This window comes from Rhea pennata, chromosome 14 (genome assembly GCF_028389875.1).
Source record: "Rhea pennata isolate bPtePen1 chromosome 14, bPtePen1.pri, whole genome shotgun sequence".
Taxonomy (NCBI): Eukaryota; Metazoa; Chordata; class Aves; order Rheiformes; family Rheidae; genus Rhea; species Rhea pennata.
The window spans coordinates 10,923,437-10,936,368 of NC_084676.1; the positions used below are offsets into that span (position 1 = coordinate 10,923,437).

A 12,932-nucleotide genomic window follows, 5' to 3' on the forward strand; every position below is an offset into this window, starting at 1 on the left:
TTTGTGGTCTCCCTCCCATCGTAACAGTAGAGCAGTTGTAATGGAGTGTTGTGCTCACAGCTCCTGCAGCTCCTACTTTGGGAGCGATGGAGACACTCACACCAATGAGAGAAGCCCAAGTGATATTTAAGTGTGGGACACAAGTTCATAAAAATAAAATAAGTAGACTCCATTCTCTTAATCCCAGGCGGAAAAGGACTGAGAAACCTTACTCTGAGGACAGTGCACTTATTACTGAGGTGAGCGGGCTGTGTTTTGGTTCAGCCAGCAAGCCCCCTCCAGGCTGTCTAAGAGAAAGGGGCATTTTCTATGTGTCCTTGGTCAGAAACGAGCATTATCAGTCTCAGTGGAAGATCTGGAGGACATATAAGATGCAAAGGGAAGAGAAAAAAATAACAGCATTTCTCAGAAACTTGGCAGTCTTCAAGGAGACTCTCTGAAAGGTCCACCTCTCAGGAGAAACCAAGACTTAAAGTAAAGGTGCTGAGATTTTGAACTGTGCTCTGTTTGGGCTCCATGAAAGTTTCTGGAAGAGCAGCTGCAGCCTGCCAGGAGCTCAGGCCTCTCTGGCTGTTAGCAGAGCTTCAAAGGCCCACTTACACTGTAGGAGGTGCCCTGCAGGGCAAATGCCAGCAATTAATACCAAGTTACTGAAATACAGAGAGAATTTGAAGCTGTGGCTTGTTGCCTGTTGATGTCAGGATATGACAAGATATGGAAGTGAGCTGCTCCACCACTGCTGCTGTTATCCTGCAGATCAGCAGGGATGGAGGAGAGGGACTCAGCCTGCAGCACTGCTGGGAATGGGAGAGGCCAGGCAGCTCTCCTGCTCCAGCAGTTCACTGTGTAAGCTCATGTCTGCATTTCCCACACAGGACAAGCAGTGCTGCCCGGTGTTGCTGGTGCCCTGTGAGGACGGAGAGGTTTAAAACGATGCGGCAGCTAAAGACAAGGGTGAAAGAGGATGTGCAGGGGCCTAAGTGATGTTGGCAGATACGAAGATGGTCACGCGTGAGAGGATGAGGGCTTTCCCTGCACTGTCTGACAGCAGCCTGCACTGCCCACTCAATGTCTCACCTCCTGATGATGTTCTGGGTATAAATAAGGAGCTGGCTGATTTCTCAGGGACTTTCTTTTCAAGGCAGATCCTTCCTGGGCTGGTTAATCAAGATGGATTCATGAGGCCCATTTCAAGTCATCAGTCTTCCTGCATTATGCATTGCCTTTGATGACTGAGCCCACAAGCAGTGGAGAGGAATATAAATGTGTGACTTGCTGACACCTCTCCCAGGAACCACAGCAGTGAATGGGATAGTAAACAACCTCTGGCTGAAAAACGATTTCAGTTTAAGCACAGCATAAAGAACAGACACAGCAAGGAAAACACAATGAGGAAGGAACTCTTCCCAATACAGCCATGTTTTCCTTTTGCCCTTTGAAGGTATTAAGGTCTTTAGCAGCTGTCCATATTATTTACTAACAGCAGGACTTCTCCATGTAATCTCTTTGCAAGGTTTATTAAAGCAGAGAGAATAGTCCATGGTATGGGTTAAAGAGTAAGTCCTTTGAACCAAGTCTGGCTGTTGTCTGCATGGTGCGCTGCAGTTGCTGAAAGTCGGAGCTGGCACGGAGAAGGGCAGCTGCCTCAGCTCATGGGCCCAGATTTCTGTGGTTTATCGTCAGCTCGTAGTTCAATAGCTTTCAGAGGAAACCAAGCATTTTCCAGGCATATGCAAGACAGGAGGTCATATTCCCTGGTTTGCCAGGCTGATTTTGCAAAGCAAATTTAAATCTGGGGGCTGCTAGTCCTGCCACAGGCACAGTGGGCTGAAGATGCAGAGTACCTTTCAGCCCGGATTCATCGCCTCCCAGAGTGGGCTGAGCCTGCTGAAGTGTTGTGTTCCTTGGAGTTCCTGCATCTGGCAGTGCCCCATTCGGGGACTGGGGGACTAACATGGTGGCTCCAAGTTCTACTGCACCTGGTTTCCCAAGGGTGTTGGCACCGAGTCTGTGCTAGAGCGTGAGTTGCTGTATTCCTGCTCTTCTTCCAGTTTCCTCAGGGACACACAGTCCTACATGAGGAGCTGAAGCCAGACACCTGCTTGACCAACAGACAGACCCTAAGCAGTTCAGGTCCAAAGAACCTGCAGAAGGGCCACTTCCATCTGATTCCAGGGACTCTGCCCATTTCCATGAATAGATATAACTGCAAAGCTGGCTTTTTCTAATACTTTTTAGCACATTTCTGGAACAGTTCTGGTCCTTAAGACCCCAGGGAATACTTCATTCCAGTACTTGTCCACTTCTTACTCATTTTGATTTGATGGCAAAGGGAAGCAATTCTGTGCTGGTTCCTTTCCAGATTGGTTGATACTGAAGCTCTTGCTGCAAGCACGTCTGCTGCCTCACAGCAGTGGAGTGAAATGTCTCCTTAGTGGTTTACTGATGACAAACAATAAGTCTTTTCCATCCAATCTTACTGTCTAGAGTGATAACTTTCCTGCTTTTTAGGCCCTTTCTCTGTTGGATAAGTATATATGTTTGCATTTCTTTCAGAGTTCACTTATGCTGTGGCTGTCACAAATGTCTGTTGCAACTGCCTTCCTCCTCTTGATCTGTTAACAAATTTTAGTCTTTAATCTTGGCGATCCAGTTTCTCAATATTCTTATTGCCTGCTTCTCTGAGGTAAAAGAAGCATCCATCAATTTATGTCTTCTTTCCCTCAGTACTTCCTGGTAATGTGAGGTTTTACATAATTAATATTTGTGCTGCCATGCCCAGGACTGGATGCAGTCCAGTGCTAAAGGGACCCATGCACCAGCACACCCATCATGGCTTGGGAAGCCATACTGCAGGCGCGCAGAGACCTGCGGTGCCAAGGGGAGCTTCTGCAGCCCTCAAATTCCCTGGAAACCTTCTGCTGATGTACTCGCATAGAGTTGTGCTGTATAAAACTTTAATATTAGGGATGACAGATTGTATTTATTACTCACATAGTGTTATTGTTCTCTGCTAAATCTGCTAATGGTGAAATAACTGGTGATAATATCCCACAGCGGGTTAGACAATTACATCCCCGATGGGACAGCTGCTCTCTTCATCTCCATCTCTCATTTTTTGCAGACTCAGTTACAAACACAACCTTCTGTTTTTTATTTTCTGAATTCTGAAGCAGATAGATTGAAAACTAAATAAAAGGTCCCCTTTTCTAAGATGTGGCTATAGTTAGGACAAGATGATGGATGATTGATGGCCTCTTTACTTGCAAGTATTGTAATTCTCCTGTTTTAATCTTTCCTGCAAGCCTTGACTGATATTCCAGAAAGATAGATAAGCATGTTTAAATCCTGATACCACTTTGTGAATAGAAACACCTTCAAAAGACAATTTGTGTAACATTTGATATATATTCTTGTTTATATCTTAGACAGCAAGAATTAATCACCACTGGGAACTGGTTTCTAAAATTTCTGACCAGTGGTATTTCCAGTTCAACTACATTACACTGGCAGATTAGCTATCATGTCACCCAGCCCTGCTCTAAGCAGATTTCTGTGGTGCAGTGATTAAAATTTCTTTGTAATTAGGACCATTCCTGTACTAACCTTGTACTGGGGCATGTGGAGGAGGGATAACAGGTGAAAGCAGTTATTTCAGCAGTTGATAACAGCTGAAATGCAAAGACATACTCAAGGTTAGATGACATCCTCCCTAGTCCCATCTGTTTTAAACAATTGGGAAAACTTTAGAGGTCTCCATGCTTTTTAACCAACCTGAATTATGTCAAAAATGACTTGAGGGGAAAACTAATATAATCTTCAGGAAGAATTCATTCCTTTTGTCTAGTCACATTAATTTAAAATTTTTTATAAGATGAATCCTGATGAATATCATTGAATACCTGCTTCAAAACCTTTGGTTTGAGGAAAACAGTGAAAGACAGTGTTTTCAACCATTGCTGTCCAGTCACTAGTGTCATAACCTTTTTTGAGTTTTCCCATTTAAATCTTCTCATTGAGAGGTTAAGGACAATAGACACAACATCCTATCCATATTATCTTGTGAACTTGGGCTTTTCTTCCTGCCTTTGTCAGCCTTCTAAGGAGGAGCTGGTGGCACAAACTTCAAGTAGCTGCACGGTAGTTTCTTTTGACAGATTTTCTTCTTCTGACTACCTCCCAGGAGCAAAATGTCAGTGTAATTTGGTCCTAGCTATGAATAACCAGCTGGCAACCTGTGAGGTTCCTCTTACTGAACCTTAGGAGCTCTATATGTCAAAAACCACTTGGCTTGAAATGCATTAAGATGTCAAGGACAGTTATCCTACTGCATTTCCTGTTCATTAATCACAGTTCTCGCTTTCTGAAACCCTTACGCTAGCAGTTACAAACAAGATTGATGTGGGCTAAACCAGCATTCTAAGGAATACATACTCACAAAATATCACTATGTGCATTTTTTTTACCTAAATCACTGCACTTTGAAACAAAATAAATCATGTTTGCAGCACCTGTACATCTACATCCTATCCTAAGCTAGTAAGAGGATGCTAAATTGCTTACAACAAGCAGGAGGGAAAAGTGTGAAAGTCTCTAAAGACATTTTTGTGTCACTTGTGACTTCCTTGGTCTGACCTTGATGTGAAAGGGCAGTTTAGTCTTTTCATAGCAAACTATCTGCTCCCTCAACAAGTTTCCATCTAATGACTTGACCCTGACTTTGAATGTTAATAAGCTAATTAGCACCCCAAACCCATGCACAGAGAGCATTTTGGAAACCCAATCAGTCTCTTGTGGGAGGGGTGTGATTTGTTTTTTTAACTCACAGTGTCATCACATGTATTGGGAAAAGGTGTGAGAGGGAAGTCTAGCAATAGGTTCAGAAGGTGTCTGGAGAGGATGTGGAGCAGCAGTGTGTTGTGGAGGGGAGAGAGAAGGTAAAGCTGCATAGTGTATGTTCCCCTCATGCATTATGGTTTCTCATGATACTAGTGAAGCTAATTAGCTGCATCTTTTGTGCCTGTACTCTGAAAGAAAACACCAGACTTCTGCCTGTTTCCGTGCAACTGCCAAGCTGGAGAGCAAACCCCTGTTCACGCTTCTTCTGCTTTTGGTAAGGGGACACAGCAAAGAGTTTCTCAAATCTGGAGTGCTGAAAAGACAGAACCAAAGCAGGGAGGCCAAAATGTGACCTTGCTTATAGTGCCTTTCTAATTATTAATTTGCCTCTGATTTGACTGAACTGTTTCAGCAGTTGTTTTTTAAGTACTGTGAATTGTTGATGACAGCAATTCCACACCACCACCCCAATATACCTGTATATTTGTGCATTTGTGTTCATTGCATAAGGTGGGCAAGTGGTAGGGAAAAATAGTAGAGAAATGAAAGAAATGTATTTCCTCAGTAATCTGAGGTACAAAAAATGTCTGTTTCTCCCAAGTAAGTAAATCCTATACCTGTCTTTTCTAACAGTGGGGCTCCTTTGGCAAGCTAACTGACTATGTACTTGTTAACCTACTGAAAGTTTATTATTTAGGACTTGTTTTTTCTGCAAACTGTAACTTGAAAAGGATGCCTCTCCATTGGTAACTGAGTGCATAAAAGCTAGAGATGACTGAATAATTCTTTCTAATAAATGTTTGTTGAGAATTTTGATGCTTTTATCCAAGTATTATCTGAGATGTATTTTTTCATTATTCTGCTAGCTTTCTTGCAAAGGAGCTGTTATTGATATGACTGTTCATCTCTGTGGATGGAAACTGCAGGATGCATCCAGCTCAGAGCCCTCCTGTTGCCTGTAAGAAAGGCAAATTCACTCCATGGTCTGCAAAATGGACCTTCTCCTGGAGTTCAGGATTTTTTTTTTTTTTAGTAGAGGGAAGAGATTTTTCTAAGCCAGCTGCCATATTCATAGATAGGCAGGTTAATAATAATAAAATGTGCTCCTCTGATGAGCTTCTCCTGTGTTTGTCCCCTATACTAGGGATTCATGGATATCGACCTGACAAAATTCAAGGAGAGTGGAGCCAATGTCACTGGTTTCCAGTTGGTTAATTACACAGATGCTGTTCCAGCCAGGATCATGCAGCAGTGGAAAAATAACGATGCCAGGGAACATCCTCGTGTGGACTGGAAGAGGCCAAAGGCAAGTGGTGTAGAAAACCATTTAATTTAGGTAGAGTCTTGCCCCTTTGTGATCACGCTGATCTCTTGAATTTTGCTTTTCTTGCTCCTAAAACCCTGTCATTTAATATTGTTACGAACTTTATCCACTCCATGTGTATCAACACTGTCTGAAAATTACTAAGCAGTAGCTGCTGCCTGCTGAGAAATGCACAAGTTAATCTCGCAGTTTTCATCCTCCTTAAAGCTAAGGATTAAACATCTAGGTATTTCACCCTAGAGTTTTATACACTTCCTTTACAAATTTCTACTTGAATAAACTCATCTTTTGCATAATGTTTGCATATTTAAGCAGAGTTTTCTGGTTTCCATGTATGACCAGAAATGGTGACTTATTTTTTATTTTGAATATCATTAGAAGTTCATTTTCATGAATCTAGCCAAACAGAAATACTCAGGTAACAGATGAATGCCTTTTAAGGTTAAGTCCTCTTCAGGGAGCATAATTTGATGGCAGTTCAGCTAGAACAAAAGTCAAGTGCAGCAGCCCTTAGCCCTGCATCAGGAGCTGCTCTCTCACTCTCGAGTCTTCTGGCGGGCAAGGTACCAACTTTCAGAAATCAACAAGATGGTAGCGACTGTAGAAAGTGAGCTGCTGGAAGGATAAAAACAGAACAAAATAATCTGAAAACTTGCCGAGAGGAGAACCACTGTAACATACATGAGGGCAGCTAACCCTAACGAACGATGTGCAACTCCCCTTCTCTTTCTAGTACACATCTGCTCTTACGTACGATGGCGTTCGGGTGATGGCAGAGGCGTTTCAGAACCTGCGGAGGCAGCGAATTGATATCTCCCGTCGCGGGAATGCCGGAGACTGTCTCGCCAACCCAGCTGTCCCTTGGGGCCAAGGCATTGATATTCAGAGAGCGCTGCAGCAGGTTAGATGCTGAGCCGATGCCCGTCGCGGGGACGGTCATGCAGTAACACGTGGGAAGCTGGGATGGGGTTGAGGAGGACGGATGCTCAGGAGCAGAAATGCCAAAAGGTTCAAGCAGACTGAAGAATGGATCTTTCCAGATTTGAGTCAGGTCTCTAAAATAGTGCAGGAGTGTCCTTGTTTCCTTTAATTTCTGTTGGAGTTCTGAGATCGAAAAGTCACAATACTCTCCCATGAAATCATAGGTCCCTATTTTTATTTTCATCACTACTCCAAACCACGTTTTTTGGAGCGCCTTCAGTTCTTTGAACTTGGCTTCAGTTCCAGACTGTTAATGGAAGTCAAAGCCATGTGAATTTTGCTTTGTGTTTGTTTTTTGTCAGAATGTTTTCAAAGCACAAATTACAGCTTATTTTCTACTGTAAGGATTGTTAAGAGTCTTAACAGCCATTTAGAAAATTTATTCCTTAATAATTCAAAAATCTTCCTTTTTGCATGCTGCATATAACTTAAGATTGTGAATAAGCAAAATCTAAACTAAACTTATAGCAAGATGGAAAAACATCAAATTTACCAAAGATGTAGCAAGGCAATATATTTCAGAATTTCTTTAAATTTCAAGACTGACATTCATTGCTAGTGTTCCTCTTTTTTTTCGGACATATATGCTACCTTTTTCTTATAGTTCGTGCTAAACTTATTTCAAAAATAGATGATTCCTTGGAAATACTGCTAGCTCAGTGTTACCCAAATATAGCTTATCCCATCTTCTTTTCTTCATGAAGGCAAGAAGAACAAAATTAACTTGGTTATTTTGTCATATATAAATTTTGCCAAGTATTTTGTTTTTTAATTTGGTTTGAGTTTACTGGTAAATAAGGAGTCTCTTAAAATGAAATCTTACATGTGATTTGATTGCTTGGATTTGATTTATTCCCAAGCCTGCCATTGGCTGTTTGTGTGACCTTGGGCAAATTGCTGTCATAGCTTCCTATAATAAAATCAGCCTCCTCCTTGATGCATTAGGGATATCAGTTACCTAATAAGCATGTAATACTTGGAAGTCATCTGATGAACAATGAACACTCAAGCACTTTCCTTCATTTTACTTATGAGGTGATTTAAAATCAGATCTGCTTGGAAAATACAATTTTATGTGTGTGTAAATCTGAAGATTGCTCCTCATCTCTTCTTTAAAGAAATTTCAAAACCCTTCTTTGCTCAAATGCACTGTTTTTTTTTTTTTTTTAATGAACACGAAGAACTATTTGCAAAATTTGTTTCTTTACTGTTGAAGAATTACCATTGAAAAATTATCATTCCCCAAATGTTTGATCAGCTTGGTCATGATGATCGAAATAAAAGCCTTAAACTTGTAGGGTAAGAAGGAAACTCCTTGGGAAACTTTAACTGTGAATTTAATAATCACCTAGCACTTATTACTGTAGCAATAACTACATTATAGAAAGAGGCAGATGAAAATAGAAAGAACTTATGATTAGACTGAAGGTTTAAGTTATCTATTCTACAAAGATTCACAATTACAGCAATTCTTACAGATATTCAGTGTGCTTTTTCTTCACCTCCCATTTACTAATGCCTGAAATCTTATGTTCTGTTTAAAAGAAAAGTTTCTCCGATCAAATGTCTTGAAAAAGCTACTGAATTGCCTCATTTCTGTTTAGTGTAGGAAGGAGTCATGGATGACAGGAGCAAAAATGAAAAGCAATTTCAAATAGTCTGCAATTTTTTCAGAAACAGAAATCTAACACATTTGAGAAAAAAATGTATGCTTTTATTAAAGAAAGGTAAGATTTTTTTTTTCAAGAGATGCTTGCAAAATATTACTTTAAACCAATCCATTGAGGTTTCAGTTCTACTTTGAAAAGATTAATTATTTTTGACAGATTTTTTTCATAATCTTATTTTATAACCAGATCTGGTAAGTAGAAAGCAAGTCCCCAGTTGCTGACTAAACTTGTAAACCAGATGGCACGCAATAGCACCCTTCCCTTCCAGCTTGTCCAGCAGTAGAACCAAACAGAAACGTGCTGAAAAGCTCCATGTGCCCACTTTCCTTTAGTGGTGCTTTGCACTGTTGAAACCAGTCCTCTGATCCCAAGGGCAAGCTACTCTCACTTTACAAAACAGAACAAATAAATGTGCATCAATGAGAGAGAGCTGCATCAAGCTAATGAAAGGACAGTTTTGATCAAGGAAGCAAATGGAAGAGGAATTGTGAGAGGGGTCTCAGAGGAAGGGTAGATGACTAGCATCATGGGGAGAAACCCCTTTTGCCTTGTAAGTGCTTTGGGGATATCACAGGGTTAAGATTCCTTCCATACACATAAAAGGAATAGGTGTTGTACACTAGCCTTTACTAGTATATGAAGCTATAAAGCAGGAACACTCTGGCCTGAGTTTCAGAGTTGCTCAGGACCTGGAAAGAAAACCAAAGGTGCCGTCAAAGGAGGAGGTGTGGGAGTGCTTAGGAAAATAGTGCTATTGCAGTGTTGTTCCCTGTGAGAAGGGAGAGGAATGTATTTCCAAATGTCACTGTGTATACCTCTTGACTTGAAGGAGCTTCAGAAAATACAGGCAGATGTTAGTTTTCCTGACAAACCTTTGCGATAATACCTGGATAACAAACACGGCTTAAGCAGATTACCAGCAGATTTCCTTTGCAATGATATATTCTCTTTTCTTCACTGTGTACCTTTATTCTGAGGAGTTAAGATCACTTTTGAAAAGGCAGCTAAATACCTGTTCCCATTTTACACGTGGGAACACACGAGTTGCAGGGAGAACAGATTTGCCCCAAATTAGTGGAAGGACTGAGAATGAACTTTGAATTAACAGTCTGGTGTCCTCGGTGTTCCTCCACATGGTCTCTACAGAGACCCAAACTTGCATTGACATTCCTGTTCCCTGCTGCTCAGGCCTCAAGTGTCATAACTGCAGTTGTAGGCTCTTCTCCACCTCCGGCTGGTGCGTCTGCAACAGCCCAAATGGCTGCACCAAAAGGAAAAGTTCAGGAAGCGGGATGTGATGCCTAAGCAGCTCTCTTCAGCTCAACAGTGTTATCAGCAGAGATTTATGACTCAAAGTTGCCTATGCAAATCTCATTTACAATACTAAATTGTCAGGTTTTATTAGGCTGATGCAGCAGGTAATTAAATTTGTTTAAAACTGATAGACTCGTTTCCAGTGAAGAGTGGCAGCTGTGAGCTATGGCCAGAGTTTCATATTTCTTATAAATAGAATTCTGGATTTGGATTTGGACTGACAAGCTTTTTACCAAAACCTGATTCCTGGTCAGTTTTAGACAATATGAGCAGACACAAAATCCAAGGAGTTCAGAGTTTATTTAGCCCAGTGTCACAACCCAAGAAGTGATGGGCTCACACACGGGATCTCGTTCTTGTGCCTCGCTGAGCTCAGGACCAGATCACTAAGTCTTAACAGAAAGAGCTTTACCTCACATGTGCACATGGCCAGTGCCTGTGCCCTCTCAGGCATACTGTAAAGATTAAAACCAGCTGAAAGCGTAGTGTTGGACAGACATTTTGTCACTGTTGCACGCACCTGAGGGATACAACTGCATTCTGCATCCTTCTGCCCCTCCCCACTCACGGCTGCAGAAGACACTGTGTGCAATGCCAAACAGTTTCCTCTCTTCATTGGTTTTTATGTTTTTAAGGTCCGTTTTGAAGGGTTGTCTGGCAACGTTCAGTTTAATGAGAAGGGACGGAGGACCAACTACACCCTGCAAGTGATTGAGATGAAACATGATGGGATCAGAAAGGTAAAATAGAGAGTGACTTCAGATCCTGTGCTAAGCACCAGCCTAGCATTTGTGTTATGGCCTGGTTAGGCCTTGAAGCCTGTTTCTGTTCATGAACCTTGCAAGGAGAGTCACTGTGAGTGTATTCCCAGCTCTCTACATGGGGGAAGCCAAGCACTAGGAAGAACTCATGGTGTATTACTATAATAATATCGAAAGGATTATCAGGAGCAGCAATGACATCTATACACAGCTAAAAAGACTGTGGAACAGAGATTTCCAGAATAGTGAAAGCTTGGCCAGCTCAGTCCATAATGCTGCTTCTTACTAGCAGAACATATTGGCTCAGGACCAGCTACACAGCTTTATGATTTTGCTCCTTTACTTTTCGTTTCCAAGCAATGAAGAGAGGCATAGCCAAGTAGAGTTTGCCTGCCTTAACCCATATAGATGAATCCTTTATGTTGGCCTAATTCTGCTCTCCTTGAAGTGATGAGCCTTCCTATTAACCATGCCCTGATTGCTATACAATTATTTGTGAAATTCTGAAATCTTCATCTCTTTTTATATCGTAGGCACTTTGAAAAATCTGGCCGTTTTTAGGGGTACTGGGCTGTTGAAGCACAGGCCCTTTTGAAAATTTGACTCCATGAAGTTGTATCCCATTTAGATATTATCTTTCTGAAAAACAAAGAGTAACTCAGTTATTCTACAAATAGAGGACATCTACTAAATAATTTGGAATGCAGCATTTACTGGAACCTGTCTGCTGCACTCCCTCACTCCCCAGAAAAATAAAATACATGTTCGAAACTAAGAAAAACTTCAAATAGCAACAGTTCCACCTTTAGAGGTCGAACTCTCTCTGCCCCGATTCACGCTTGCCCCTGAGAGCAGCTGATGTAAGATCAGAGTCCACCACAGTCAAGCATGAATCAACAATGTCATGCAAAAAAAGCAAATTCCTCACTGAGAAAGAGAAGGAGCATCTTTTCTAAGACATGCAAAGTGATCTTCCTACTGTGCTTGGTATTCACAAGAGGTATTATGTGAGCTTGGGGCTCTGAACTTCAGAAAGATGTTGGCAATCTGGAGGGAGTCTAGAGGAGAAGAAACAGGATGGCTAAATTCCTTGATTTTGCTGTTTATTTACTGTCAGAAATATTTACTTAGAAGATGCATCCATTATTGCCAAGATGCATACTGCATCGTAGATCCTCCAAGTTAGTAGCGCAAAACAAATATACATGTCTCCATTTATGTTGCCTGAGGGCAGAGCTTGGAAGATCTTTCCTCACCTTCTTTTCTTTTCCTCTGTGCAATGAAGAGAATTGAGAAGCCTGTGTAGAGCTTTTCTCTTCTTGAATTGTTATGATCTCTAATCTGCCATCAGCAGTCTCCTGGCCATACCCTGTGTTAATACCCCTTCCCATTTACTGTGATAAGAAATCCCTTCCGCATGAGCAGAGCTCAGACAACTTCATACTTACATAAGGTGATGGAAAACCTCTTATAAAATCAAGCTCTCACAGTGGATAACCTCAATGATGATCTTCCTACTGAAGATAGGAAGATGCACTGCTTTGCCTGCAAGCAGTGATAGTTCAGACCAAATCCCTGATTGTCAATAAGCACAGCTTAACATGGAGATTCTGCCTATTACAACTGTTTAGTTTTATTCATAACTCCATACTTTTTAACATCTTCCAGAGTGTTTTTTTTCTTGCTTGAATTCTGTCCTGTTTTTTTCAAGATGTCCTAAGAGTCAGCCCTATGTTCACGCAGGCTTTCAGCTGTAGGATAACATTTGATCCACCTATAAAGTCTGGACATACAGCAGACATACTCACCACTAGAAACACATGAAGAATTCATCATAGAGGGGATGTGAGAAGGGTGCAGGAAATTGCAGTGATTCTCCAGTGCTGTGCCTTGGTGCTGTGCCTTGGTTGTTTTCATGTGGTTAGATACGCTCTGCTACCCTGCATATGATGTATGCTATTCTCAGGATGGAGGCATGGCAGGAAGAGAGAGTTCCTGATCGCACTGACAGAAGAGATCAAAACTTCAAGAGATGAGATCTCT

General features: G+C 41.5%; 1 protein-coding gene across 4 annotated transcripts in view; it reads left to right on the forward strand.

The window, feature by feature from the left end:
• The window catches only part of GRIA1 (glutamate ionotropic receptor AMPA type subunit 1), a 125,746-nt gene that overhangs the window by 73,902 nt on the left and 38,912 nt on the right, over positions 1-12,932 (forward strand). For 3 of the 4 annotated variants that reach the window (XM_062587658.1, XM_062587659.1, XM_062587661.1), the window contains 3 exons: positions 5,984-6,145; positions 6,897-7,064; positions 10,764-10,868. In XM_062587658.1, coding sequence (XP_062443642.1) covers positions 5,984-6,145; positions 6,897-7,064; positions 10,764-10,868 — 435 coding nt within the window. The remainder of the gene's footprint in view (positions 1-5,983; positions 6,146-6,896; positions 7,065-10,763; positions 10,869-12,932) is intronic. The other variant, XM_062587660.1, reaches the window with a different exon arrangement.